This window comes from Saimiri boliviensis, chromosome 14 (genome assembly GCF_048565385.1).
Source record: "Saimiri boliviensis isolate mSaiBol1 chromosome 14, mSaiBol1.pri, whole genome shotgun sequence".
Lineage (NCBI taxonomy): Eukaryota > Metazoa > Chordata > Mammalia > Primates > Cebidae > Saimiri > Saimiri boliviensis.
The window spans coordinates 3,676,145-3,699,174 of NC_133462.1; the positions used below are offsets into that span (position 1 = coordinate 3,676,145).

Below are 23,030 nucleotides of genomic sequence, written 5' to 3' on the forward strand. Positions count from 1 at the left end.
CCCCAGGGACCCCTCACACTCTCACCCGTTCATTCCTCACTCACCACTCTGAGCCTGAGTTTCTTCCTCTGGGGAATGTGGGATGATGACGATTCCTGCCACAGGGTGGCTGTGAGGAGTCGGCGAGTCCCTTTGCTGGTCGGTGAATGTATCCACTCGCGTGCTCACCCGTGACTCATACCGATCTTCATACCCGTGTCTGCCTCCCTTCCTCCGTCGTGTCTTCCATTCTATGTTCCCCGAGGGCTTCTGTTGAATGCTGGGGCCCCAGAATAGATGCAAACACAGACCTGCACCCCCAGCGACTTACTGTCATCAAGGAAGGCAAAGGAGCTCAAGCAGCAGCACGGACAGGCCAGGGAAAGGAAAGCCCGGAGGCAGGCCGACGGAAGGGAGGGCCAAGGACAGCAAGGAAGGCCAGCGGCTTCCTCTTCACCTCTCTCCCTTTTGTTTCTCTTCTTCCTTCCTCCTCCTTTCTCTCTTTCTTCTCGCCTTTCCTTCCTTCCTTCCTCCCCTTCTCTTCCCCTTCCCTTTCCCTTCCCCTCCCCTTCCCCTTCCCCTTCCCTTCCCCTTCCCCCTTCCCTTCCCCTTCCCCTTCCCCTTCCCCTTCCTTTCCCCTTCCCATTCCCCTTCCCCTTCCTTTCCCCTTCCCCTTCCCTTCCCCTTCCCCTTCCCTTCCCCTTCCCCTTCCCTTCCCCTTCCCCTTCCCTTCCCCTTCCCCTTCCTTTCCCCTTCCCCTTCCCTTCCCCTTCCCCTTCCCCTTCCCCTTCCCCTTCCCTTCCCCTTCCCCTTCCCTTCCCCTTTCCCTTCCCTTCCCCTTCCCCTTCCCCTTCCCTTCCCCTTCGCCTTCCCCTTCCCCTTCCCTTCCCCTTCCCCTTCCCCTTCCCCTTCCCTTCCCCTTCCCCTTCCCCTTCCCTTCCCCTTCCCTTTCCCCTTCCCTTCCCCTTCGCCTTCCCCTTCCCTTCCCCTTCCCCTTCCCTTCCCCTTCCCCTTCCCCTTCCCTTCCCCTTCCCCTTCCCCTTCCCTTCCCCTTCGCCTTCCCCTTCCCCTTCCCTTCCCCTTCCCCTTCCCCTTCCCTTCCCCATCCCCTTCCCCTTCCCTTCCCCTTCCCCTTCCCCTTCCCCTTCCTTTCCCCTTCCCCTTCCCCTTCCCTTCCCCTTCCCCTTCCCTTCTCCTTCCCCTTCCCTTTCCCCTTCCCTTCCCCTTCCCCTTCCCCTTCCCTTCCCCTTCGCCTTCCCCTTCCCTCCCTTCCCCTTCCCCTTCCCTTCCCCTTCCCCTTCCCCTTCCCCTTCCCCTTCCCCTTCCCTTCCCCTTCACCTTCCCCTTCCCTTCCCTTCCCCTTCCCCTTCCCTTCCCCTTCCCCTTCCCTTCCCCTTCGCCTTCCCCTTCCCTTCCCTTCCCCTTCCCCTTCCCTTCCCCTTCCCCTTCCCTTCCCTTCCCCTTCCCCTTCCCTTCCCCTTCACCTTCCCCTTCCCTTCCCTTCCCCTTCCCCTTCCCTTCCCCTTCCCCTTCCCTTCCCGCGGCGCCTTCCCCGTCCCTTCCCTTTCCCCTTCCCCTTCCCTTCCCCTTCCCCTTCCCTTCCCCTTCCCCTTCCCCTTCCCTTCCCCTTCACCTTCCCCTTCCCTTCCCTTCCCCTTCCCTTCCCCTTCGCTTTCCCCTTCCCCTTCCCTTCCCCTTCCCCTTCCCTTCCCCTTCCCCTTCCCTTCCCCTTCCCTTCCCCTTCACCTTCCCCTTCCCTTCCCTTCCCCTTCCCCTTCCCTTCCCCTTCCCCTTCCCTTCCCCTTCGCCTTCCCCTTCCCTTCCCTTCCCCTTCCCCCTTCCCTTCCCCTTCCCCTTCCCTTCCCCTTCCCTTCCCCTTCCCCTTCCCCTTCCCTTCCCCTTCGCCTTCCCCCTTCCCCTTCCCTTCCCCTTCCCTTCCCCTTCCCCTTCCCTTCCCCTTTCCCTTCCCTTCCCCTTCCCCTTCCCCTTCCCTTCCCCTTCGCCTTCCCCTTCCCCTTCCCTTCCCCTTCCCCTTCCCCTTCCCCTTCCCTTCCCCTTCCCCTTCCCCTTCCCTTCCCCTTCCCTTTCCCCCTTCCCTTCCCCTTCGCCTTCCCCTTCCCTTCCCCTTCCCCTTCCCTTCCCCTTCCCCTTCCCCTTCCCTTCCCCTTCCCCTTCCCCTTCCCTTCCCCTTCGCCTTCCCCTTCCCCTTCCCTTCCCCTTCCCCTTCCCCTTCCCTTCCCCATCCCCTTCCCCTTCCCTTCCCCTTCCCCTTCCCCTTCCCCTTCCTTTCCCCTTCCCCTTCCCCTTCCCTTCCCCTTCCCCTTCCCTTCTCCTTCCCCTTCCCTTCCCCTTCCCTTCCCTTCCCCTTCCCCTTCCCCTTCCCTTCCCCTTCGCCTTCCCCTTCCCTTCCCTTCCCCTTCCCCCTTCCCTTCCCCTTCCCCTTCCCTTCCCCTTCCCCTTCCCCTTCCCTTCCCCTTCACCTTCCCTTCCCTTCCCCTTCCCCTTCCCTTCCCCTTCCCCTTCCCTTCCCCTTCGCCTTCCCCTTCCCTTCCCTTCCCCTTCCCCTTCCCTTCCCCTTCCCCTTCCCTTCCCCTTCCCCTTCCCCTTCCCTTCCCCTTCACCTTCCCCTTCCCTTCCCTTCCCCTTCCCCTTCCCTTCCCCTTCCCCTTCCCTTCCCCTTCGCCTTCCCCTTCCCTTCCCTTCCCCTTCCCTTCCCTTCCCCTTCCCCTTCCCTTCCCCTTCCCCTTCCCCTTCCCTTCCCCTTCACCTTCCCCTTCCCTTCCCTTCCCCTTCCCTTCCCCTTCGCTTTCCCCTTCCCTTCCCTTCCCCTTCCCCTTCCCTTCCCCTTCCCCTTCCCTTCCCCTTCCCTTCCCCTTCACCTTCCCCTTCCCTTCCCTTCCCCTTCCCCTTCCCTTCCCCTTCCCCTTCCCTTCCCCTTCGCCTTCCCCTTCCCTTCCCTTCCCCTTCCCCTTCCCTTCCCCTTCCCCTTCCCTTCCCCTTCCCTTCCCCTTCCCCTTCCCCTTCCCTTCCCCTTCGCCTTCCCCTTCCCTTCCCTTCCCTTCCCCTTCCCTTCCCTTCCCCTTCCCTTCCCCTTCACCTTCCCCTTCCCTTCCCTTCCCTTCCCCTTCCCTTCCCTTCCCCTTCCCTTCCCCTTCCCTTCCCCTTCCCCTTCCCCTTCCCTTCCCCTTCGCCTTCCCCTTCCCTTCCCTTCCCTTCCCCTTCCCTTCCCTTCCCCTTCCCTTCCCCTTCGCCTTCCCCTTCCCTTCCCTTCCCCTTCCCCTTCCCTTCCCCTTCCCCTTCCCTTCCCCTTCCCTTCCCCTTCCCCTTCCCCTCGCCTTCCCCTTCCCTTCCTTCCCTTCCCCTTCCCTTCCCTTCCCCTTCCCTTCCCCTTCACCTTCCCCTTCCCTTCCCTTCCCCTTCCCCTTCCCCTTCCCCTTCCCCTTCCCCTTCCCCTTCCCCTTCCCCTCCCCTCCCCTCCCCTTCCCTCCCTTCCCCCTTCCCTTCCCCTTCCTCTTTCCTTTCTTCTCTCTTTACTTTCTTCTTTTTTGACAGGGGTTTTCACTCTGTCCCTAGGCTGCAGAACAGCGGTTCAATCACAGCTCACTGCAGCCTCAACCTCCTGGACTTAAGGGACCCCCCTGCCCCAGACCTCTGCGTAGCTGGGACTCCAGGTGCATGCAACCATGCCTGGCTCATTTTTTATTTTTCTATTTTTGTAGAGATGGGGTTTCACTGTGTTTCCCAGGCTGGCTTCAAACTCCTGAGGATCCTCCTTGGGTAGCTGGGACTACAGGCAGAAGCCACTGCATCCGACTTCATTGTTCTTTCAAGGAATGCTGGCTTCTAGTCTGTTTCTAGCAAAGATGATTGTTCCATTGGCTTCTACCTCATCTCATCACATACAGGATTTTGGGTGGTGAACAGAGACCTGTAAGATTTGGCAAGAGAGCCGGGAGTGGTGGCTCATGCCTGTAATCCCAGCACTTTGGTAAGCCGATGTGAGCAGATCACGAGGTCAAGATCAGCCTGGCCAACATAGTGAAATCCCATCTCTATTAAAAATACAAAATTAGCCAGGCATGGTGGCACACACCTGTAGTCCTGGCTACTCGGGAGGCTGAGGCAGGAGAATCACCTGAACCCGAGGGGTGGAGGTTGCAGTGAGCTGAGATTTCACCACTGCACTCCAGCCTGGGCGACAGAGTGACACTGTCTCAAAAAAGAAGAAAAAGAAAAAATTTGGTAAGAGAACTCTCTGATCAGCAGATTAAGTGGAGAATGTGACAAAAAAAAGTACCCCCACATATCGAAAAAGAAGGCAGTGAACAAACTTGCTCCTAAGCTTCCTGGTAGCCAATGGGAAAAGTGAAATTAGAATAGCTACACAGATGATAATGTCCTTGAGAGTTTAAATTTTTCTTAAAAGGAATTCAGTAACTTTTCATATGTGTGTGTGTGTGGGTGTAGGGCATGTCTTTATGAAGACAGCTCTTTATGTTACTGCTATTACTGCCAATAATAAACCTCACAGCAAACTCATGAAATAGACATGATTTTTATTCCCTGTTGACAAATGAGTCCAAACTGTGCTTTAGAGAATTCAGGGATGGGTGTGGTGGCTTATGCCTGTAATCCCAGCATTTTGGGAGACCGAGGCAGGCAGATCACCTGAAGTCAGGAGTTTGAGACTTGCCTGGCCACCATGCTGAAACCCTGTCATTACGAAAAATATGAATTATCCAGGCATGGTGGCGGGCAGCTGTAATCCCAGCTACTAGGGAGGCTGAGGTAGGAGAATCACTTGAACCCAGGACGTGGAGGTTGCAGTGAGTTGAGATCGTGCCATTGCGCTCCAGCCTGGGCAACAAGAACAAAACTCAGCCTAAAAAAAAAAAAAAAGGCCGGGCGCGGTGGCTCAAGCCTGTAATCCCAGCACTTTGGGAGGCCGAGGCGGGTGGATCACAAGGTCGAGAGATCGAGACCATCCTGGTCAACATGGTGAAACCCCGTCTCTACTAAAATACAAAAAACTAGCTGGGCATGGTGGCGCGTGCCTGTAATCCCAGCTACTCAGGAAGCTGAGGCAGGAGAATTGCCTGAACCCAGGAGGCGGAGGTTGCGGTGAGCCGAGATCGCGCCATTGCACTCCAGCCTGGGTAACAACAGCGAAACTCCGTCTCAAAAAAAAAAAAAAAAAAAAAAAAAAAGAAAGAAAGAAATCCTTTGAATCACATAGCCAGAAAGCCTGTCACTAAATTCTGGGATTGATTTAGATGATGAAAATGCGGTCCTTGGGTCCCTGTCTCAACTAGAAAGCAGAGTTATAGGAAGGATAAAACAATTACAAGTGGTAATCCACCCTGGGACAAAAACGTAAAAGGGCTGAGATAATTTAGGGAGGGTAATCAGGGCAGCCCTCCTGAGGAGGTTCGGTCTGGGCCATTACTTGAATGACAAGAAGGAATGAAGCTTGCAAAGGTTAGGGGGAAAAACAGTGGAATATTATTTGGTCATAAAAACAGAAGGAAGCACTGATTTGTACTTCAGCATGGATGAGTCCTGGGTGTATTATGCCAAGTGGAGGAAGCCAGACACAAAAGGCTGCATATTGCAGAATTCCATCCGTAAGAAATCCCCTGAACTGACAAATTCATAGGGACAGAAAGTAGATTCCTGGTTGCCAGGGACTGAGGAAAGATAAATGGGGAGATAGATGGGATACTGGTTTTCTTTTTCTTTCTTTCTTTCTTTTTTTTTTGAGACTTAGTCTCGCTCAGCCGCCCAGGCTGGAGTGCAATGGCGCCTTCTCGGCTCACTGCTAATTTTCTTATTTTTTTAAAAGTAGACTCGCGGCTAGGCTAGTCTCCAACTCCTAACATCAAGTGATCTGCCCACCTCGACCTCCCAAAGTGCTGGGATTACAGGCGTGAGCCACCGCCCCCGGGCGACTTACCCTTATTTTAATGCAGTGCATTTAACTGTACAATTACGGAATTTAAGTGTAATTTTTTGTTGTTGTTGTTCATGTCAGAAGGGTCATGTGCCGATGTCGTAACAAGGTTTGAGGGGGGCGCATCTCACACATGCGCGTGAACACCCAATCATCTCGCTTAGAAACTACAAAAGGATCTAGCTGTAAGTTTAAATTATTACTGCTTGTGCTAATAACCAGCTCACAAGAGTCCTGAATTTGTAATAACCTGCGCCTCAGTGGGCAGCTCCGTGTGGTAGAACCCATGCTGGGCTGGGGCGGGGATGGGGCTCAGAGGTCTGCAGTCTAAAGTCTAGATACTTCACTTTATTTGGATGGATAAAAGTTCAGTTACCTACGAGCAAAGGGAGATGGAGAAAAGAAAAAAGTAAAAAACAAGAAATAAGATTAAGCTCCGTTCTCGCTAAATTTGAATCAGCCCGGGTCTCTCCCATTCCAGAAATTTGGACTGACCCTGACTCCGCCCCAACCTCTTCCAGCCCCGCTCCTTCCCGCCCCCGCCAGTGCTGTCGTCATGACAACCGCGTCCACCTGGCCTCTACTACTAAGGGTGGAGAAGCCTGGTCCTCAGTGCTCCCATTGGCCAAAAGTTTGTAGCGAGCCGACCTCGCTAACTCTCATTGGTCAGTTGCTCTCCGAGGTACCAGCCCGCGTGCACCCATTGGTCAATTGATCGAAAAGGGCGGGGACTCTGGCCAGCGGTTGTGGAGGGTCGCGGGCCCACAGTGCTGCACTGAGCAGAGGGAAAGGGGCGTCCCAGGATATTCGGAGGATAAAGGTGTGAGTAGGGTATCATGTGGAGGCAAAGGGGAGCGAAGTGAGGGGCGGTGAGAGGGGAGCGGGGCGGGCAATGTGTGGGATTCCCAGGATGTGTTTTCCGCAGGGTGATGACCACACCTGCCGGCTCCGGCATGGGCTTCGGCTCGGTGTCGTGGTGGGGCCTGTCCCCGGCGCTGGACCTGCAGGCTGAAAGTGAGTCCCAGCACGCACGGTCTAATACACCGCCTGCCTTTCCAGCCTGCGCAGGCGGCCTTTCAGAGCTCTTAGTCCCAGCGTCGGTGGCAGGGGGCGCGCTAACGTTCTCCAAGGCTCCAACGGTGGAGGGCGCGCCTCCAGGGCAGGGCCGAGGTCCTGTCTTCGGACTACGAATCCCAGAATGCTCAGAGGAATCAACTCCCCTTAGAACCTGGGCCACGGGCGCGTCGCCTACTGGGATTTGTAGTCCATTGCTGTAGGGGATGCTACGGGGGACACTCTGGCGACTACCATGGTGCCCCAGCCTGCTGTCATCTTGCCAGGTCCTCCTGTGGACCCAGACTCCCAGGCCGATACAGTGCACAGCGTCCCTGAGCTAGATGTGCTGCTGCTGGGCTCTGTGGATGGGCGCCACCTGCTGCGAACCCTGTCCCGAGCGAAGCTCTGGCCTCGCAGGAGGTTCAACGTGAGCTGGGATGAAGATGAGACCCCAGATTCCGAGTCATTGAGGGAGGAGGGGATTGGAATTCGAAAACTTCAGGTCCAAGAATGAAGGAGCTGGAGACTCCTAGATGTGAGGGAAGTGGAAGCTTGGTGAACCCATTGGTCTTGGGGAAGGAAGAGACTGGGGTTTGGAACTCCTGGGTTCTGTAGGCGGAGAAGAGCTCAAGGATCAGGTCTTCTGAGGAATGGAAGGGAAGAGAGCTCTGGGGACCCAGACTCCTATGTTTGAAGGAAGAGGCTGGTGTACAGAACTCCTGGGTGTGTGGAAGGAGAGGGCTGAGGGCCGACTCTCCTGGGTCTGCTAGGGCCCATGCAAGCAGGTCTCGGGATTATTCTGCCCTGTCCCTCCTTCTAGTTCTTTGTGTTGGAGAATAATCTGGAAGCTGTGGCCCGACACATGCTGATCTTCAGCCTAGCCCTGGAGGAACCTGAGAAGATGGGCCTGCAAGGTCAGTTGCTAGGACCCAGGCATTCCAACCGCCGGTCTCCTCCCCCTCCCCAGAAGGATTCTGGCATTTCGATGGTACAATTTAAAATTTTGATTATTTTCCCGGGAGGCAGAGGTTGTGGGGAGAGGAGATTGTGCCACTGCACTCCAGCCTGGGTAGCAACAGCGAAACACCGTCTAAAAAAAAAAAAAATTCAAATATATTTATTGATCATTGTCCCCTATGATATAATTTGCCATCTTAGAGCCTCAGTTTCTCCCACCTGTAAAATGGGGCTAAATATAATATATCTTAGAACTACTTAGAAAATTCTGAAATAACTGAGTAGTAAGATATTCTTCAGGCACGAATTGTTCTGACTATAAACTGATACATGATTTTATATATAAAGGATTATATAGGGCCGGGTGCGGTGGCTCAAGCCTGTAATCCCAGCACTTTGGGAGGCCGAGGCGGTTGGATCACGAGGTCAACATGGTGAAACCCCGTCTCTACTAAAAATGCAAAAAATTACCCGGGCATGGTGGCATGTGCCTGTAATCCCAGCTACTCAGGAGGCTGAGGCAGGAGAATTGCCTGAACCCAGGAGGCGGAGGTTGCGGTGAGCCGAGATTGCACCATTGCACTCCAGCCTGGGTAACAAGAGCGAAACTCCGTCTCAAAAAAAAAAAAAAAAAAAAAAAGGATTATATAAAGGAAATAACTGAGTGGTAACACTATAAACTAAGATATTCTCAGGTACAAACTGTGCCGGGGATCTGCCACACCTTGAACCCAGGTTGTCGAGGCGACAGTGAACTCTGATGGAGCAACTGCACTCAGCCTGGGCAACAGAGTGAGACTCTGTCCAAAAAAAAAAAGTTGTACTCACACAAATAGCCTGTACACATTCTCCCATACACCACAAATCATCTCTGGATTACCTATATGTAATACAATGTACATGCTTACACCATATATGACAGTTTGTGTTACTTTTTACAGTGGTATTGTTATCTTTTTTTCCCCAAATATCCCGTCTGTGGTCAGTGTGGAAACTGAAGCTCTAATTCACTCTTCTAGGTGTTTTTTGTTGTTGTTGGTTGTTTGGTTTTTTTTGACAGAGTCTCCCTTTGTTGCCAAGGCTGGCATGCCGTCTCGGCTACTGCAATCTCCGCCTCCCGGTTCAAACGATTCTCCTACCTCAGCCTCCCTAGCTGGGATTACAGGCACCTGCCACCACGCCCTGTCTTGTTCTTCATGTAGTTTTTAGGATGCCTCGGGAGTCTTCCGGGGTTCATTGTTTTCAGTATATGACTATGACATAAGAACATATGAAGGGTCTAATTTCGGGTCTCTCTCCGCACATTCCCCCAGTCATCTCCTCCTCTCCCTAGAGCGGAGCGAGACCTTCCTGGAGGTGTGGGGGAACGCGCTGCTGCGCCCACCGGTGGCCGCCTTTGTGCGCGCCCAGGCAGACCTGCTGGCCCACCTGGTCCCCGAGCCCGACCGCCTGGAGGAGCAGCTGCCCTGGCTCAGCCTCCGCGCCCTCAAGGTGCGGCCGCCTGACCTCGCGCGGTCACTGCCTGGGATCGGGTGGCCGCGGGAAGAATGGAAGTGCGCAGTCCAAAGGACATGCGTTGACGGAGCAGGCGGCGGACTCGGGGGGTTCGAATCCCAGCTCTGCGACTCCCGCTGTGAGATGTGGCCTGGGGGCAGGAGGTGGCTTCTGCTTTAGGAGCCTCCGTTTTTTCATCTGGGAAACGGGAGAATCGTTCCCCCGTCCTGGGGTGGAAGAAAGGGTCAACTAGAAGCTGCTCTCCTTGCATCCCTCTCCGCCTCGCTCTCTCCCTGCGCGTGTCTGGCCCCGCAGTTCCGTGAGCGGGATGCCCTGGAGGCCGTGTTCCGCTTCTGGGCTGGCAGCGAGAAGGGGCCCGAGGCCTTCCCCATGAGCCGCCTCTGGGACTCACGGCTACGCCACTACCTGGGCTCCCGCTACGACGCCCGGCGCGGTGTCAGCGACTGGGACCTACGCATGAAGCTGCACGATCGCGGGGTGAGGGGCCCAGGAGGGGAGAGGAGGGGCTGGGCCTGGGCTCCTGAGTCTGAGGGAGGAGGGGCTGGGGCCTGGAACCCTGGGTCTGAGGGAGGAGAGTCAGGGGCCTGGACTCCTGGGTCTGAGGGAGGAGGAGCTGGGCCTGGACTCCTGGGTCTGAGGGAGGAGAGTCAGGGGTCTGGACTCCTGGGTCTGAGGGAGGAGGGGCTGGGCCTGGACTCCTGGGTCTGAGGGAGGAGGGGCTGGGGGTCTGGTCTCCTGGGTCTGAGGGAGGAGGGACTGGGGGTCTGGTCTCCTGGGTCCGAGGGAGGAGGGACTGGGGGTCTGGTCTCCTGGGTCTGAGGGAGGAGGGGCTGGGGGGATCTGGACTCCTGGGTCTGAGGGTGGAGGGACTGGGGGTCTGGTCTCCTGGGTCTGAGGGAGGAGGGGCTGGGCCTGGACTCCTGGGTCTGAGGGAGGAGGGGCTGGGAGGTCTGGACTCCTGGGTCTGAGGGAGGAAGGTGTAGGGTCCCTCCATGCTTGTTTCACGGAGGGCTCTCTGTTTCCCACCCCCACCGCAGGCCCAGGTCATTCACACCCAGGAGTTCCGACGCTGGCGGGACACAGGCGTCGCCTTTGAACTCAGGGACTCCAGCGCCTATCACGTGCCCAACCGGACTCTGGCGTCTGGTCGCCTCCTGAGCTACGTGCGTGTCCACTGCCTGTCCAGGCCCGCTGCTGATTCTCGGAGACCTAGGAGTCAGGGTCCCCAACATCGACCTCACCTGCCTTCTCTCTCCCTCCTTTTCCAGCGCGGGGAGCGCGTGGCAGCGCGCGGGTACTGGGGGGACATCGCCACGGGGCCTTTTGTGGCCTTTGGCATCGAAGCGGATGACGAGAGCCTCCTGCGGACCAGCAACGGACAGCCGGTCAAGGTGCGCGGTGAGGCTGGGACTGGCGGTTGTGGTGGCGCAGGGGTGGGTGGGTGTGAAAGGCCCACCCCCACAGCAGGCCCCCCACAGCAGGCTCCGCCCCCAGCTCCAGACCCCCGCCTTTCACTCTGCGGGGATGGGGACGACTCTATTCAGGGAACAGGCTCCATCCCTGTGGGACAGGTCCTGCCCCACTTCACATCCTCCAAGCGGCTCCGGCTCCGGGAGTTCTAGTGCTGGACCAAGACTCCCCGCATTCTAAGCCCCCCACTGCCATCCTGGCCCCAATGTCTGTCCACTCCCCTTCTATCCCTAGACGGCGGGTGAGATCACTCAACACAACGTGACAGAAATGCTCCACGAGGTGGCCACCTGGGGTCACAACCCAGAAGAGCAGCAGCATGCCGAGGGAGGCCTGGAGCCAGGGACTGCAGGTGAGCCAGGGGTACTGCAGGTAAGCGAGGGATTGCAGGTAAGCGAGGGACTGCAGGTAAGCGAGGGATTGCAGGTAAGCGAGGGACTGCAGGTAAGCCAGGGACTCCAGGTAAGCGAGGCAGGGACTGCAGGTAGGCCAGAACAACAGGTAGGCCAGGGACTGCAGCCTCCAGGCATTTCACATTGGAATGGGGACTGTCATGATTTGGAATGCGTGGGCCAGTGTCGGCTTCTTCCTGATATTCGGTCTCTTTCTCTCTCTTTCCTAAATCCTGAGAGCATGCTTAGGATTCTTAATTCCAGTAGGAGAATTCTAATCTTATCTGCAGAGGTCTATGTTATCCCAGAATATTCTCCGCAGGTTCTGGGTCCCAGCTCCCCCTTGAGCATCATGCCGGACCCCGGATCCTGGCTGGGCCTCCTTCCAGCCATCCTCCCACCTGGCCCTCCCTGAGTGTCTGTCGGGCAGGGTATGTTGCGTGTGGCCCTGCCCACCCACTCTCTCCCCTCTCTACAGTCTCAGTTGCCTGATCTGTACAGTGGGTCTCTGCCTGCTGGGCTGCCCTTCCCAGAGTTTTCCAGAAATCCACCTCAGAGGAAAGATTTTTTTTTTTTTTTTTTTGAGACGGAGTTTCGCTCTTGTTACCCAGGCTGGAGTGCAATGGCGTGATCTGGGCTCACCGCAACCTCCGCCTCCTGGGTTCAGGCAATTCTCCTGCCTCAGCCTCCTGAGTAGCTGGGATTACAGGCACGTGCCACCATGCCCAGCTAATTTTTTGTATTTTTAGTAGAGACGGGGTTTCACTATGTTGACCGGGATGGTCTCGATCTCTTGACCTCGTGATCCACCCGCCTCGACCTCCCAAAGTGCTGGGATTACAGGCTTGAGCCCCCGCGCCCGGCCGGAAAGATTTTTTAAAAGCTTCAAGAGGACAAGGAATGTTGTCTCCAAGCCCTGTGCCTGCCCAGCTCTGCCCAGCTCTATGTATGTCTCTGGCTTTCCGCCCTCATGGTAGTACCTGAAAGAGGTGACCCCTCTATCACCTTCCCCAGCAGCCCCCACCTCGGAATCTTTCACCATCCACTTCCTGCCCCTCGATTCTGCTCAGACTCTCCACCACAAGAGCTGCTACAACGGCCGGTTCCAGCTTCTGTATGTGGCCTGTGGGTAAGTGGGGAGGCAGCCCGAGCCCCATTCCCTCCCCCCTCAGCCCCTCTTCCCTCCGACCCAGGAGTCCAGGCCCCAGCCCCTCCTCCCTCAGACCCTTAGTCCCTCCTCCTTCAGACCCAGGAGTCCAGGCCCCAGCCCCTCCTCCCTCAGACCCCTAGTCCCTCCTCCTTCAGACCCAGGAGTCCAGACCCCAGCCCCTCCTCCCTCAGACCTCCATCTCCTCATCCCTCAGACCCAGGAGTCCAGCCCCAGCCCCTCCTCCCTGGTACCCCAGAGTCCAGACCTCCTGCCCGCTTCTTCCCCAAGACCCAGACTCCAGTATTGCAGCCCCTCCTCCCTCAGAGTCTGGGTTCCCAGAGCCCCATCCGCCCCCTGGATTTGGAGCTGGATCTCAGCCTGTCCTCTGCCCTCTCTGCAGGATGGTCCATCTTCTCAGCCCTGAGCTTGGGGCCTGTGTGGCACCGGGAGGGAACCTGATTGTGGAATTAGCCCGGTGAGCCGGTGGGGTGGAGGGTGGGGCCTTTCCTGACTGGGGGTCAGAATCTGGGTCTCTGACATGGCACTTCCCATCTGCAGGTACCTGGTGGACGTGCGGCAGGAGCAGCTGCAGGGCTTCCACACCCGGGTCGGAGAGCTGGCCCAGGCAGCTGGATTCTCTCCACAGGCCGGGGCCAGGCCCTCAGAGACCTTCGCACGTTTTTGCAAGTCCCCGGAATTGGCTGTGGGCAGCACTGACCCAGCTGTGGAACCCAGAACTCTGCCCCTTGAAGTCCTGGCCCAGCCTCTTGAAGCCCGCAGCCCTGCCCCCAAGGACCTGACCGAGCCTCTGCAGGGCGGGACCCCACGCTCTGAGCCCTGCCAGCCCCCCTCTGCATCTCCAGGTTCACTCTCCAGGGTTCTGGCTCTGCCCCAGGGGGCTTTGCTCCTGCCCAACAGTGAGTCAGACTCCAAAACCGGAGTCTGACCTGACCCCCAGACACCCCTTATCTCCAGCTTCCAAAGTCAGGTTGTAGAATCAGAACCCGCTGATACCATTTTAAGCCTGCCGCTGGAGCCTTCAACTTTATTCTCATTCCCACTCAGTACCCGTCACCCCCACCCCAGGGGCGTTGCTAGAATTTCAAATTCCATTTCTGGGATTCTATCATCTAGTCCTAGAATTCTAGATTGTTCTCTCAGAATTCCAAATTCCACTTCGGAGACTCTAAGCCCAGCCTAGGATTTGACCCTGAGTCTCAGGCCCTTGACTTCTGCCCTCTTGTTCCCAGGTACCCTGTGGCTGCCTGAGGTCTAGACTTTCTCCTCACCAGGGCCTGGTCAGCACCCAGATGGTCTGAGTAAAGCTAGTGTGTCCACCCCTCCGTGTGTCCAAGTGTCTTTGCTGTCCTATGTCTGTCTCTGGGGCTGGGGGAGAAAGGCCTAGGAGTGGTGGACAGAGGAAGTCAGAAACCAGATGCCTGCGTTTCCAAGTGGACAAGAGATGGATTTCTCAGTGCTATAGGCTGAGAGCTGGCCCCCAGCACAGCTGCACTCCAAATGAAACACAACATTGTTGAGTGGCCTGGACTCCTGGGTCTGAGGGAGGAGGGGCTGGGGGCCTGGACTCCTGGGTCTAAGGGAGGAGGGGCTGGGGGGGTCTGGACTCCTGGGTCTGAGGGAGGAGGGTTTGGGGGCCTGGACTCCTGGGTCTGAGGGAGGAGGGGCTGGGGGCCTGGACTCCTGGGTCTAAGGGAGGAGGGGCTGGGGGGGTCTGGACTCCTGGGTCTGAGGGAGGAGGGTTTGGGGGCCTGGACTCCTGGGTCTTAGGGAGGAGAGGCTCCTGGCCTCCACTCCTGGGTCTGAGGGAGGAGGGTCTGGGGGTCTGGACCCCTGGGTCTGAGGGAGGAGGGGCTGGGGGGGTCTGGACCCCTGGGTCTGAGGGAAGAGGGGCTGGGGTTTGGACTCCTGGGTCTGAGGGAGGAGGGGCTGGGGGCCTGGACTCCTGGGTCTGAGGGAGGAGGGGCTGGGGGCCTGGACTCCTGGGTCTGAGGGAGGAGGGGCTGGGGGGGTCTGGACTCCTGGGTCTGAGGGAGGAGGGTTTGGGGGCCTGGACTTCTGGGTCTTAGGGAGGAGAGGCTCCTGGCCTCCACTCCTGGGTCTGAGGGAGGAGGGTCTGGGGGTCTGGACCCCTGGGTCTGAGGGAGGAGGGTCTGGGGGTCTGGACCCCTGGGTCTGAGGGAGGAGAGGTTGCTGGTCTCCACTCCTGGTTCTGAGGGAGGAGGCGCTGGGGGCCCAGGCTCTTGAGTCTGAGGGAAGAGGTGGCTGGGGGACCAGACTCCTTGTCTGAGGGAGGGGCTGGGGTCCCCCGGAGTCCTGGGTCTGAGGGAGGAGGTGGCTGGGAGGAAGGGCATTCTCTGGGTCTGAGGGAGGAGAGGTCTAGGACTCCAGGATCCGAGGGAGAAGGGTCTGGATTCCTGTGCCCCGAGGTGGCTGGCGATCCAGCTGGAGCAGGGCCCGCCCCACCCCTCACGCGCCCCATTATCTCCCATGGTGGGCAGGGGGGGAGGAGGAGGCAGTATATTTAGTCTCTGTCGTCCGCCCTTTATCTCAGTGTCCTCGGGGAGGCTCGAGCAGCCCGGAGGAGACTCACCGTCCCTGGGGCCTTGAAGGTCACCCGGGCCGTCTCCTCACTGACCCTCCGAAAGCCCCTGTCCTCTCCCTGCCTCCTGCCATTCCGGGTCTGAGTCTCAGCATGGCGGATGAGTGAGTGATGCCCCAAGGCAATGAGAGTTGGGGCGACCTCCCGGGGTCCCAAGAGGGGTCCGAGCTGAGAGGCTGGACTCCTGGCTTGCGACGGGAGGTAGGGTTGGGACTCTTGGGTGAAGAGAGGAAGTGGGTCAGACTCCTGGAACCCGAGGAAAGGGAAGCGGTGTCCCCCCATCTCTTGGTCAAAGGGGTCTCCCGGGTCCCTTAGGAGACAGGACACAGCCCACCACTAACCCCCTCCATGGTTTCTCTCCTTCCAGGAGCAGCGATGCGGTGAGAGCAGCGGGCTAAGGCGTGGCTGGGACCCCCAGGGTCGGGGCGGGCGCTGCAGTAAGGGGACTGGGGGGAGGCTGCAGCCCTAGGAGAGGGCGTGGTGTGGTGAGGGCTGGGTGGGGTCTTGGTGATGATGGGGCCCCCACTCCTCCCACCCCAGGCTGGGGAACCTCGCCCCGCACCAGCCCCGGTCAGACGCCGCTCCTCCAACTACCGCGCGTACGCCACAGAGCCGCACGCCAAGGTGGGACGGGGTTTCCAGAGGGCCGAGTACAGCCGCGGGAGAGCCCCGAGACTCTGGGGGTGCGGGGAGGAGCCAGGGCAGTGAAGGGGGTGGGGCCTACCTAGGGGCTCCGCTTCAGGGGCGGAGTTTCTCAGAGGATCGCGCTCGGATTGGTGAGAGCCGCCTGTGGGCGGAGCTCCATTGCCCTTAGACTGGCTTAGGGATAGATGGGCAGTGCCTAGCCAAAGACAGAGACCCGGATTGGTGGATGGGAATGAGGGGCGTGGCCTCCCGTAGACTCAGGGCTCAAGTTGGAGGCGGGCCCAAATCTGGACCAGCTGGGGTTGCTGGGGGTGTCTCGAGGTCCCCTCCACCGTCGTCTCCGGATCCCCCTCCATGATCCTTCCTTGCTCCATCTCACCCTGGCAGAAAAAGTCTAAGATCTCCGCCTCGAGAAAACTGCAGCTGAAGGTGAGGACGGGAGGGCGAGGGAAGGAGCTTGGAGCTGCTCAGGGGGCGGAGCTTGGTAGTGGGTTCGGCTTTGGGCCGGTGGGCGGGGCTTGGGCGTTCAGGGCGTGGCTTTAGTGGGGAGTCCCGCTCGGGGTGGGCGGGTCTTTGGAAAGGTGGAGACCAAACTCGAGTGGCTAGAGGAGCACGGGCGGCTTCTCCAGGCCTGGACTTTATTCTGATGCCCCGGCTGGGCTGCGCTTCCCTCACACCTCTCCACAGACCCTGATGCTGCAGATTGCAAAGCAGGAGCTGGAGCGAGAGGCGGAGGAGCGGCGTGGAGAGAAGGGGCGCGCCCTGAGCACCCGCTGCCAGCCGCTGGAGTTGGCTGGTCTAAGCTTCGCGGAGCTGCAGGTACCCTCTCCCAAGGCAAGGACTCGCCCAGCCTGGGATCCGAGATTTCTAGTCCCCGGAATTCAGCAGTACAGTCCCTATCCCCCCTTCTGCTCGGCACCCAGGGGTCCAGTATGACTGTCCTTACCCAATTATGTACGGTTCCTGGCCCCTAACACCCTTTGTTTGCAAGTCTGTGAAGTTCTGGCTCCAGTCTACTCCTTCAGGACCATCTGGCCCTCCTTTCCCAGATAGGAGTCCAGCCCCCAGCCCCTCCTCCCTCAGACCCAGGAATCCAGGTCTCCAGGCCCCCAGGCTTCCCCCAACAGCACACACCACATTTCTCCTCCAGGACTTGTGCCGACAGCTCCACGCCCGTGTGGACAAGGTGGATGAAGAGAGATATGACATAGAGGCAAAAGTTACCAAGAATATCACAGAGGTGGGACGCATGGGCAGCTTGAGTACCTTTAGGGCAGGGTGAGATGCCTGGGACTTGGTCTCAGCCTGACCCCTTGCAGCTGCTTTCGGCTGCACATCCCAGGAGACCCAGGACAACTGTGAGCCTGGCAGGGCTGGGGCAGAAGGATGAGTGCGATATAGTCAAGGAAAGCTGTTCTAGGCAGAGGGAACAGCACATTCCAGGCCACGGGTTGGGAAACAGAAAATGTGTTAGTGGACATGTTCAGGGCATCACATGTTGGTAAATCGGCTCAGGGAATTGTGATTTGCATGTAGCTGGAACAGGTTATGCCACTGGTTTTGAGAGGTGAGGCTGGAGTACATTAGGAGGGTGATTCAGTTCCAGGATTAGAAGCTTAGACTGGGAGAGGACGAGCCGGGTGCGGTGGCTCACACCTGAACCCCAGCACTTCAGGAGGCTGAGGCGGGCAGATCAACTGAGGTCAGGAGTTCGAGACCAGCCTGACCAACATGGAGCAACCCTGTCTCTACTAAAAATAAAAAGTTAGCCAGGCTTGGTGGTACATGCCTATAATCCCAACTATTAGAAAGGCTGAGGCAGGAGAATTGCTTGAACCCAGGAGGCAGAGGTTGCGGTGAGCCTAAGTCGAGCCATTGCACTCTAGCCTGGGCAACAAGAGCAAAACTCCATCTCCAAAACAAACAAACAACAAAAAAGCCCGGGCGCATTGGCTCACACCTTTAATCCCAGCACTTTGGGAGGCAAAGGTGAGTGGATCACCTGAGGTTGAGAGTTGAAGACCAGCCTGACCAACATGGAGAAACCCCATCTCTACTAAAAATACAAAATTAGCCAGGCTTGGTGGTGCATGCCTGTAATCCCAGCTACTCCAGAGGCTGAGACAGGAGAATTGCTTGAATCCGGAGGACGGAGGTTGCAGTGAACTGAGATCACGCCATTGCACTCCAGCCTGGGCAACAAGAGTGAAACTCTGTCTCAAAAAAAAAAAAAAGGTTTGGCCGGGCGCGGTGGCTCAAGCCTGTAATCCCAGCACTTTGGGAGGCCGAGGCGGGCGGATCACAAGGTCAAGAGATCGAGACCATCCTGGTCAACATGGTGAAACCCCGTCTCTACTAAAAATATAAAAAATCAGCTGGGCATGGTGGCACATGCCTGTAATCCCAGCTACTCAGGAGGCTGAGGCAGGAGAATTGCCTGAGCCCAGGAGGCGGAGGTTGCGGTGAGCCGAGACCGCGCCATTGCACTCCAGCCTGGGTAACAAGAGCGAAACTCCGTCTCAAAAAAAAAAAAAAAAAAAAAAAAAAAAAAAAAAAGCCGGGCGCGGTGGCTCAAGCCTGTAATCCCAGCACTTTGGGAGGCCGAGGCGGGTGGATTACGAGGTCGAGAGATCGAGACCATCCTGGTCAACATGGTGAAACCCTGTCTCTACTAAAAGTGCAAAAAATTAGCTGGGCATGGTGGCGCGTGCCTGTAATCCCAGCTACTCAGGAGGCTGAGGCAGGAGAATTGCCTGAGCCCAGGAGGCGGAGGTTGCGGTGAGCCGAGATGGCGCCATTGCACTCCCGCCTGGGTAACAAGGTCGAAACTCCTTGTCAAAAAAAAAAAAAAAAAAAAAACGTTAGACTGGGAGCTTAGGCCGGGAAGATACTGGATGAGGCTTCGGTACTGGAAGACAGGATAAGGAGAATAAAAATGGAGTGTTGGGGGAAAAAAAAAAAGGAGTATAGGATGGAAGAGCCAGGTGAGGGGGAAATGGAGGGAGGAGTCTCCACCTCCCTATGTGGCTGCCCCTAGATCGCAGATCTGACCCAGAAGATCTTCGACCTTCGAGGGAAGTTTAAGCGTCCCACCCTGCGGAGAGTGAGAATCTCTGCGGATGCCATGATGCAGGCGCTGCTAGGGACCCGGGCTAAGGAGTCCCTGGACCTGCGTGCCCACCTCAAGCAGGTGAAGAAGGAGGACACCGAGAAGGTGAGTGTAGGCTAAGGCCATGAGACAGGATGCTGAGGGGAGGGGCGCTGTGTGTCAACAACCCTAGGGCCCAGCCTGAGGGCAGCTCTCAGTCCTCAGAAATGCAAGAGGAAGACAGGAAGTGCATTAGGGCTACAGGAAGTCCATGTAAGAGCAAAGAGGTGTGTGAAGGGCCAGGTGCAGTGGCTCATGCCTGTAATCCTTGAAGTTTAAAAAATTTTTTTTTAGTTTCCTCTTATTTTTTGAGACGGAGTCTCACTGTGCTGTGCAGGCCGGAGTGCAGTCGTGCCATCTCAGCTCACTGCGACATCCACCTCCTGGGTTCAAGTGATTCTTGTGCCTCAGCTTCCTGAGTAGCTGGGACTGCAGGTGCACACCATCACGATGTTTTTTTAATTTCTACAATTTTTTTTTTTAATTAACCAGTTGGCCGGACGCAGTGGCTCAAGCCTGTATTCTCAGCACTTTGGGAGGCTGAGGGGGGCAGATTATGAGGTCAGGAGTTCGAGACTAGGCTGGCCAACATAGTAAAACCCCATCTCTACTAAAAATACAAAAAATTAGCCGGGCATGGTGGCAGGCACCTGTAATCTCAGCTATTCAGGAGGCTGAGGCAGGAGAATGGCTTGAACCCGGGAGGCAGAGGTAGCAGTGAGCTGAGATCGTGCCATTGCACTCCAGCCCAGGCAACAGTGCGAGATTCCATCTCAAAGAAAAATAATTAGCCAGTCATGGTGGTGGCGTGTAGCTTCTCAGGAGGCTGAGGCAGGAGGGTCGCTTGAGCCCATGAGATTGAGGCTGCAGTGAGCTATGATTGCACTACTGCACTCCAGCCTGGGCAACACAGTGAGACCTTATCTTTAACAAGAAGAAAAGAGGGGCAGGCATGGTGGCTCACACCTGTAATCCTACCACTTTGGGAGGCTGAGGTGGGCAGATCACCTGAGGTCAAGAGATCAAGACCAGCCTGGCCAACATGGTAAAACCCATCTCTACTAAACGTACAAAAAATTATCTGGGTGTGGTGGTGGGCACCTGTAATCCCAGCTACTTGGGAGGCTGAGGTAGGAGAGTCGCTTGAACCTGGGAGGTGGAGGTTGCAGTGAGCTGAGATGGAGCCATTGCACTTCAGCACTCCAATCTGGGCAACAAGAGCAAAACTCTGTATCAAAAAAAAAAAAGGAGGAGAAAGGAAAGACAGGAGTGGATGCCTGAAATCATGGATTGTACTGAACCCTATATGTACTATTTTTTTCCTATACATACATACATACCTATGATACAGTTCTATTTATAAATTAGACACAGTAAGAGGTTAACAATAAGTAATAATAAAAGAGGGCTAGGCACGGTGGCTCACGCCTGTAATCCCAGCACTTTGGGACGCTGATGCAGGCAGATTGTTTGAGCTCAGGAGTTCGAGACCAGCCTAGGCAACATGGCAAGACCCCCATCTCTATAAAAAATACGAAAGTTTGCTGGGCATGGTCGCACACACCTGTGGTCTCAGCTACTCAGGAGTCTGAGGTGGAAGGCTGGCTGGACCCCAGGAAGTTGAGGCTGCAGTGAGCCAAGATTGCACCACTGCGCTCCAGCTTGGATAAGGGAGCCAGACCCTGTCTCTAATAATAAAAATAATAAAAAGAACAGTTATAACATATTATAATAAAACTCATGTGAATGTGATCTCTCTGTTTCTAAATATCTTTTTTTTTTTTTTTTTTTTTGAGACGGAGTTTCGCTCTTGTTACCCAGGCTGGAGTGCAATGGCGCAATCTCGGCTCACCGCAACCTCCGCCTCCTGGGTTCAGGCAATTCTCCTGCCTCAGCCTCCTGAGTAACTGGGATTACAGGCACACGCCACCATGCCCAGCTAATTTTTGTATTTTTAGTAGAGACGGGGTTTCACCTTGTTGACCAGGATGGTCTCGATCTCTTGACCTCGTGATCCACCCGCCTCGGCCTCCCAAAGTGCTGGGATTACAGGCTTGAGCCACTGCGCCCGGCTGTTTCTAAATATCTTAATGGCCTTGTAGTCACCCGTATTTTCTTTGTGACATGCGGTGACAGTGCCTATGTGCTGAGATGAAGTGAGGTGAATGGCATAGCCATTGCGACCTAGCGTTAGTTTGCTACTGGCCTGAAGGTCCATCAAACCTATAAATTGTTTATTTCTAGAATTTTCCATTTAATATTTTTGGGCCACGGTCTACCTTAGGTAACTGAAACCACAGAAAGTAAAATCACAGATAAAGAGGGACTACTATAAGAAGAAGAGAGCTAGGCATGGTGGCTCTTGCCTGTAATCCCAGCACTTTGGGAAGCTGAGGCAGGTGGATTGCCTGAGGTCGGGAGTTCAAGATTAGCCTGGCCAACATAGTGAAACCCTATCTCTACTAAAAATACAAAAAATTAGCTGGGTGTGGTAGCAGGCACCTGTTTTCCCAGCTACTAGGGAGGCTGAGGCAGGAGAATTGCTAGAACCAGGGAGGTGGAGTTTGCAGTGGGCTAAGATCATGCCACTGCACTCCAGCTTGGGCAACAAGAATGAAACTCTGTCTCAAAACAAAACAAAACAAACAAAACAAAACAAAACAAAACAAAAAAAGGCCAGCATGGTGGCTCACACCTATAATCCCAGCACTTTGGGAGGCTGAGGTGGGCAGATCACGAGGTCAAGAGATCAAGACCACCCTGGCCAACGTGGTGAAACCCCATCTTTACTAAAAATACAAAATTTAGCTGGTGTGGTGGTGTGCTTGTAGTCTCAGCTTCTCAGGAGGCTGAGACAGGAGAATCGATCGAACCTGGGATGTGGAGGTTGCAGTGAGCCGAGATTGCATCACTGCACTCCAGCCTAGTGACAGAGGGAGACTCTTGTCTCAAAAAATAAAAAATAAGCCGGGCACGGTGGCTCAAGCCTGTAATCCCAGCACTTTGGGAGGCTGAGGCGGGTGGATCACGAGGTCGAGAGATCGAGACCATCCTGGTCAACATGGTGAAACCCCGTCTCTACTAAAAATACATAAAAATTAGCTGGGCATGGTGGCGCGTGCCTGTAATCCAAGCTACTCAGGAGGCTGAGGCAGGAGAATCGCCTGAACCCAGGAGGCGGAGGTTGCGGTGAGCCGAGATCGCGCCATTGCACTCCAGCCTGGGTAACAAGAGTGAAACTCCGTCTCAAAAAAAAAATAAAAATAAAAAAAATTAAAAAAATTAAAAATAAAAAATAAAAAAAAGAAAAGGAAAGAAGGAGGGAACAGGAAGTAGAGGGGAAAGACAGAAGAGTAATAAGGGAAGGAGTGTGCAGGAAAGCAGGAAGTGTACAAGGGAGACAGAAAGTGCATGAGACAGACAGGAAGTGCAGGGAGGAGACAGGGGGTGGAGGGGGAAAGACAGGAAATGGGTTGGGAAAGACAGGAAGTGCATGAGGGAGACAGGAAGTGCATGAGGGAGACAGGAAGTGGAGGGGGAGACAGGAAGTGGAGGGGGAAGACAGGAAGTGCATGAGGGAGATAGGAAGTGCATGGGGAAATTGGCAGGGATTGACTTGAGGGGACGGGAACTGCTCCGGAACTAGACACTTGGACAGACATCCAGGGTAGAATGGCCCTACAGGCTGGGGGGAAGGTGGGGATTCTTGAAAGACTGCAGACCAGGAAGAGACCCTAACCTCTGACTCTATCACCATCCTCCAGGAAATCCGGGAGGTGGGAGACTGGCGCAAGAACATCGATGCACTGAGTGGAATGGAAGGCCGCAAGAAAAAGTTTGAGGGCTGAGCCTTCCTGCCTACTGCCCCGGCCCTGAGGAGGGCCCTGAGGAATAAAGCTTCTCTCAGAGCTGAAAGCGACTGCACGTTTATTACCCAGGGCTTAGGCATGAAAGAGATGGGAAAACTGAAGGCAGGACTCCCCGCAAGCGACACAGCTACACAGCAGGTCGTGGATTGGATGCGTATCCCATGTGGAGCACTCTTGGCTCTGTTATGGAAAAGAATCCCAGGGATCATGAATTTGGGAAAGAGAGCTTTTTTTTTTTTTTTTTTTTTTTTTTTTTGAGAGGGAGCCTCACTCTGTTGC

The 23,030-nt window shown here is 56.1% G+C and overlaps 2 protein-coding genes, 1 long non-coding RNA gene and 1 other non-coding gene across 10 annotated transcripts; 2 read left to right on the forward strand and 2 right to left on the reverse strand.

Moving 5' to 3' along the window:
* Window positions 1–6,004: 6,004 nt before the first annotated feature.
* On the reverse strand, window positions 6,005–6,108 carry LOC120362905 (small nucleolar RNA U13). Its single transcript, XR_005578696.1, has one exon. It is a non-coding gene; the product is annotated as a small nucleolar RNA U13 (small nucleolar RNA).
* A 567-nt stretch (window positions 6,109–6,675) lies between these two features.
* Window positions 6,676–14,019, forward strand: DNAAF3 (dynein axonemal assembly factor 3). 5 transcript variants are annotated; one of them, XM_039466908.2, is made up of 13 exons: window positions 6,676–6,749; window positions 6,855–6,943; window positions 7,270–7,487; window positions 7,806–7,899; window positions 9,276–9,433; window positions 9,752–9,934; window positions 10,495–10,620; window positions 10,726–10,848; window positions 11,162–11,279; window positions 12,334–12,448; window positions 12,870–12,944; window positions 13,028–13,332; window positions 13,720–14,019. In XM_039466908.2, the coding sequence occupies exons 2-13, from the start codon at window positions 6,859–6,861 to the stop codon at window positions 13,743–13,745; spliced, it is 1,626 nt and encodes a 541-aa protein (XP_039322842.1). In that variant the 5' UTR covers window positions 6,676–6,749; window positions 6,855–6,858; the 3' UTR covers window positions 13,746–14,019. The 5 variants fall into 5 exon arrangements, with proteins under 5 accessions (XP_039322842.1, XP_039322840.1, XP_039322841.1 ...); XM_039466906.2 differs by having other exon boundaries at window positions 13,028–14,019; XM_039466907.2 differs by having other exon boundaries at window positions 12,337–12,448; window positions 13,028–14,019.
* Window positions 7,893–13,122, reverse strand: LOC141581227 (uncharacterized). Its single transcript, XR_012513747.1, has 3 exons — window positions 13,032–13,122; window positions 10,699–10,818; window positions 7,893–8,075 (listed from the first exon to the last, which is right to left on the reverse strand). It is a non-coding gene; the product is annotated as an uncharacterized LOC141581227 (long non-coding RNA).
* A 1,007-nt stretch (window positions 14,020–15,026) lies between the features above and the next one.
* On the forward strand, window positions 15,027–22,797 carry TNNI3 (troponin I3, cardiac type). 3 transcript variants are annotated; one of them, XM_003944671.4, is made up of 8 exons: window positions 15,027–15,193; window positions 15,457–15,469; window positions 15,630–15,713; window positions 16,122–16,163; window positions 16,422–16,553; window positions 16,885–16,974; window positions 18,772–18,948; window positions 22,647–22,797. In XM_003944671.4, exons 1-8 carry the CDS (start codon window positions 15,183–15,185, stop codon window positions 22,728–22,730), a joined length of 633 nt encoding a protein of 210 aa, XP_003944720.1. In that variant the 5' UTR covers window positions 15,027–15,182; the 3' UTR covers window positions 22,731–22,797. The 3 variants fall into 3 exon arrangements, with proteins under 3 accessions (XP_003944720.1, XP_074242024.1, XP_074242025.1); XM_074385923.1 differs by lacking the exons at window positions 15,027–15,193; window positions 15,457–15,469 and adding an exon at window positions 15,200–15,290; XM_074385924.1 differs by lacking the exons at window positions 15,027–15,193; window positions 15,457–15,469; window positions 16,885–16,974 and adding an exon at window positions 15,200–15,290.
* The last annotated feature ends 233 nt before the right edge of the window (window positions 22,798–23,030 follow it).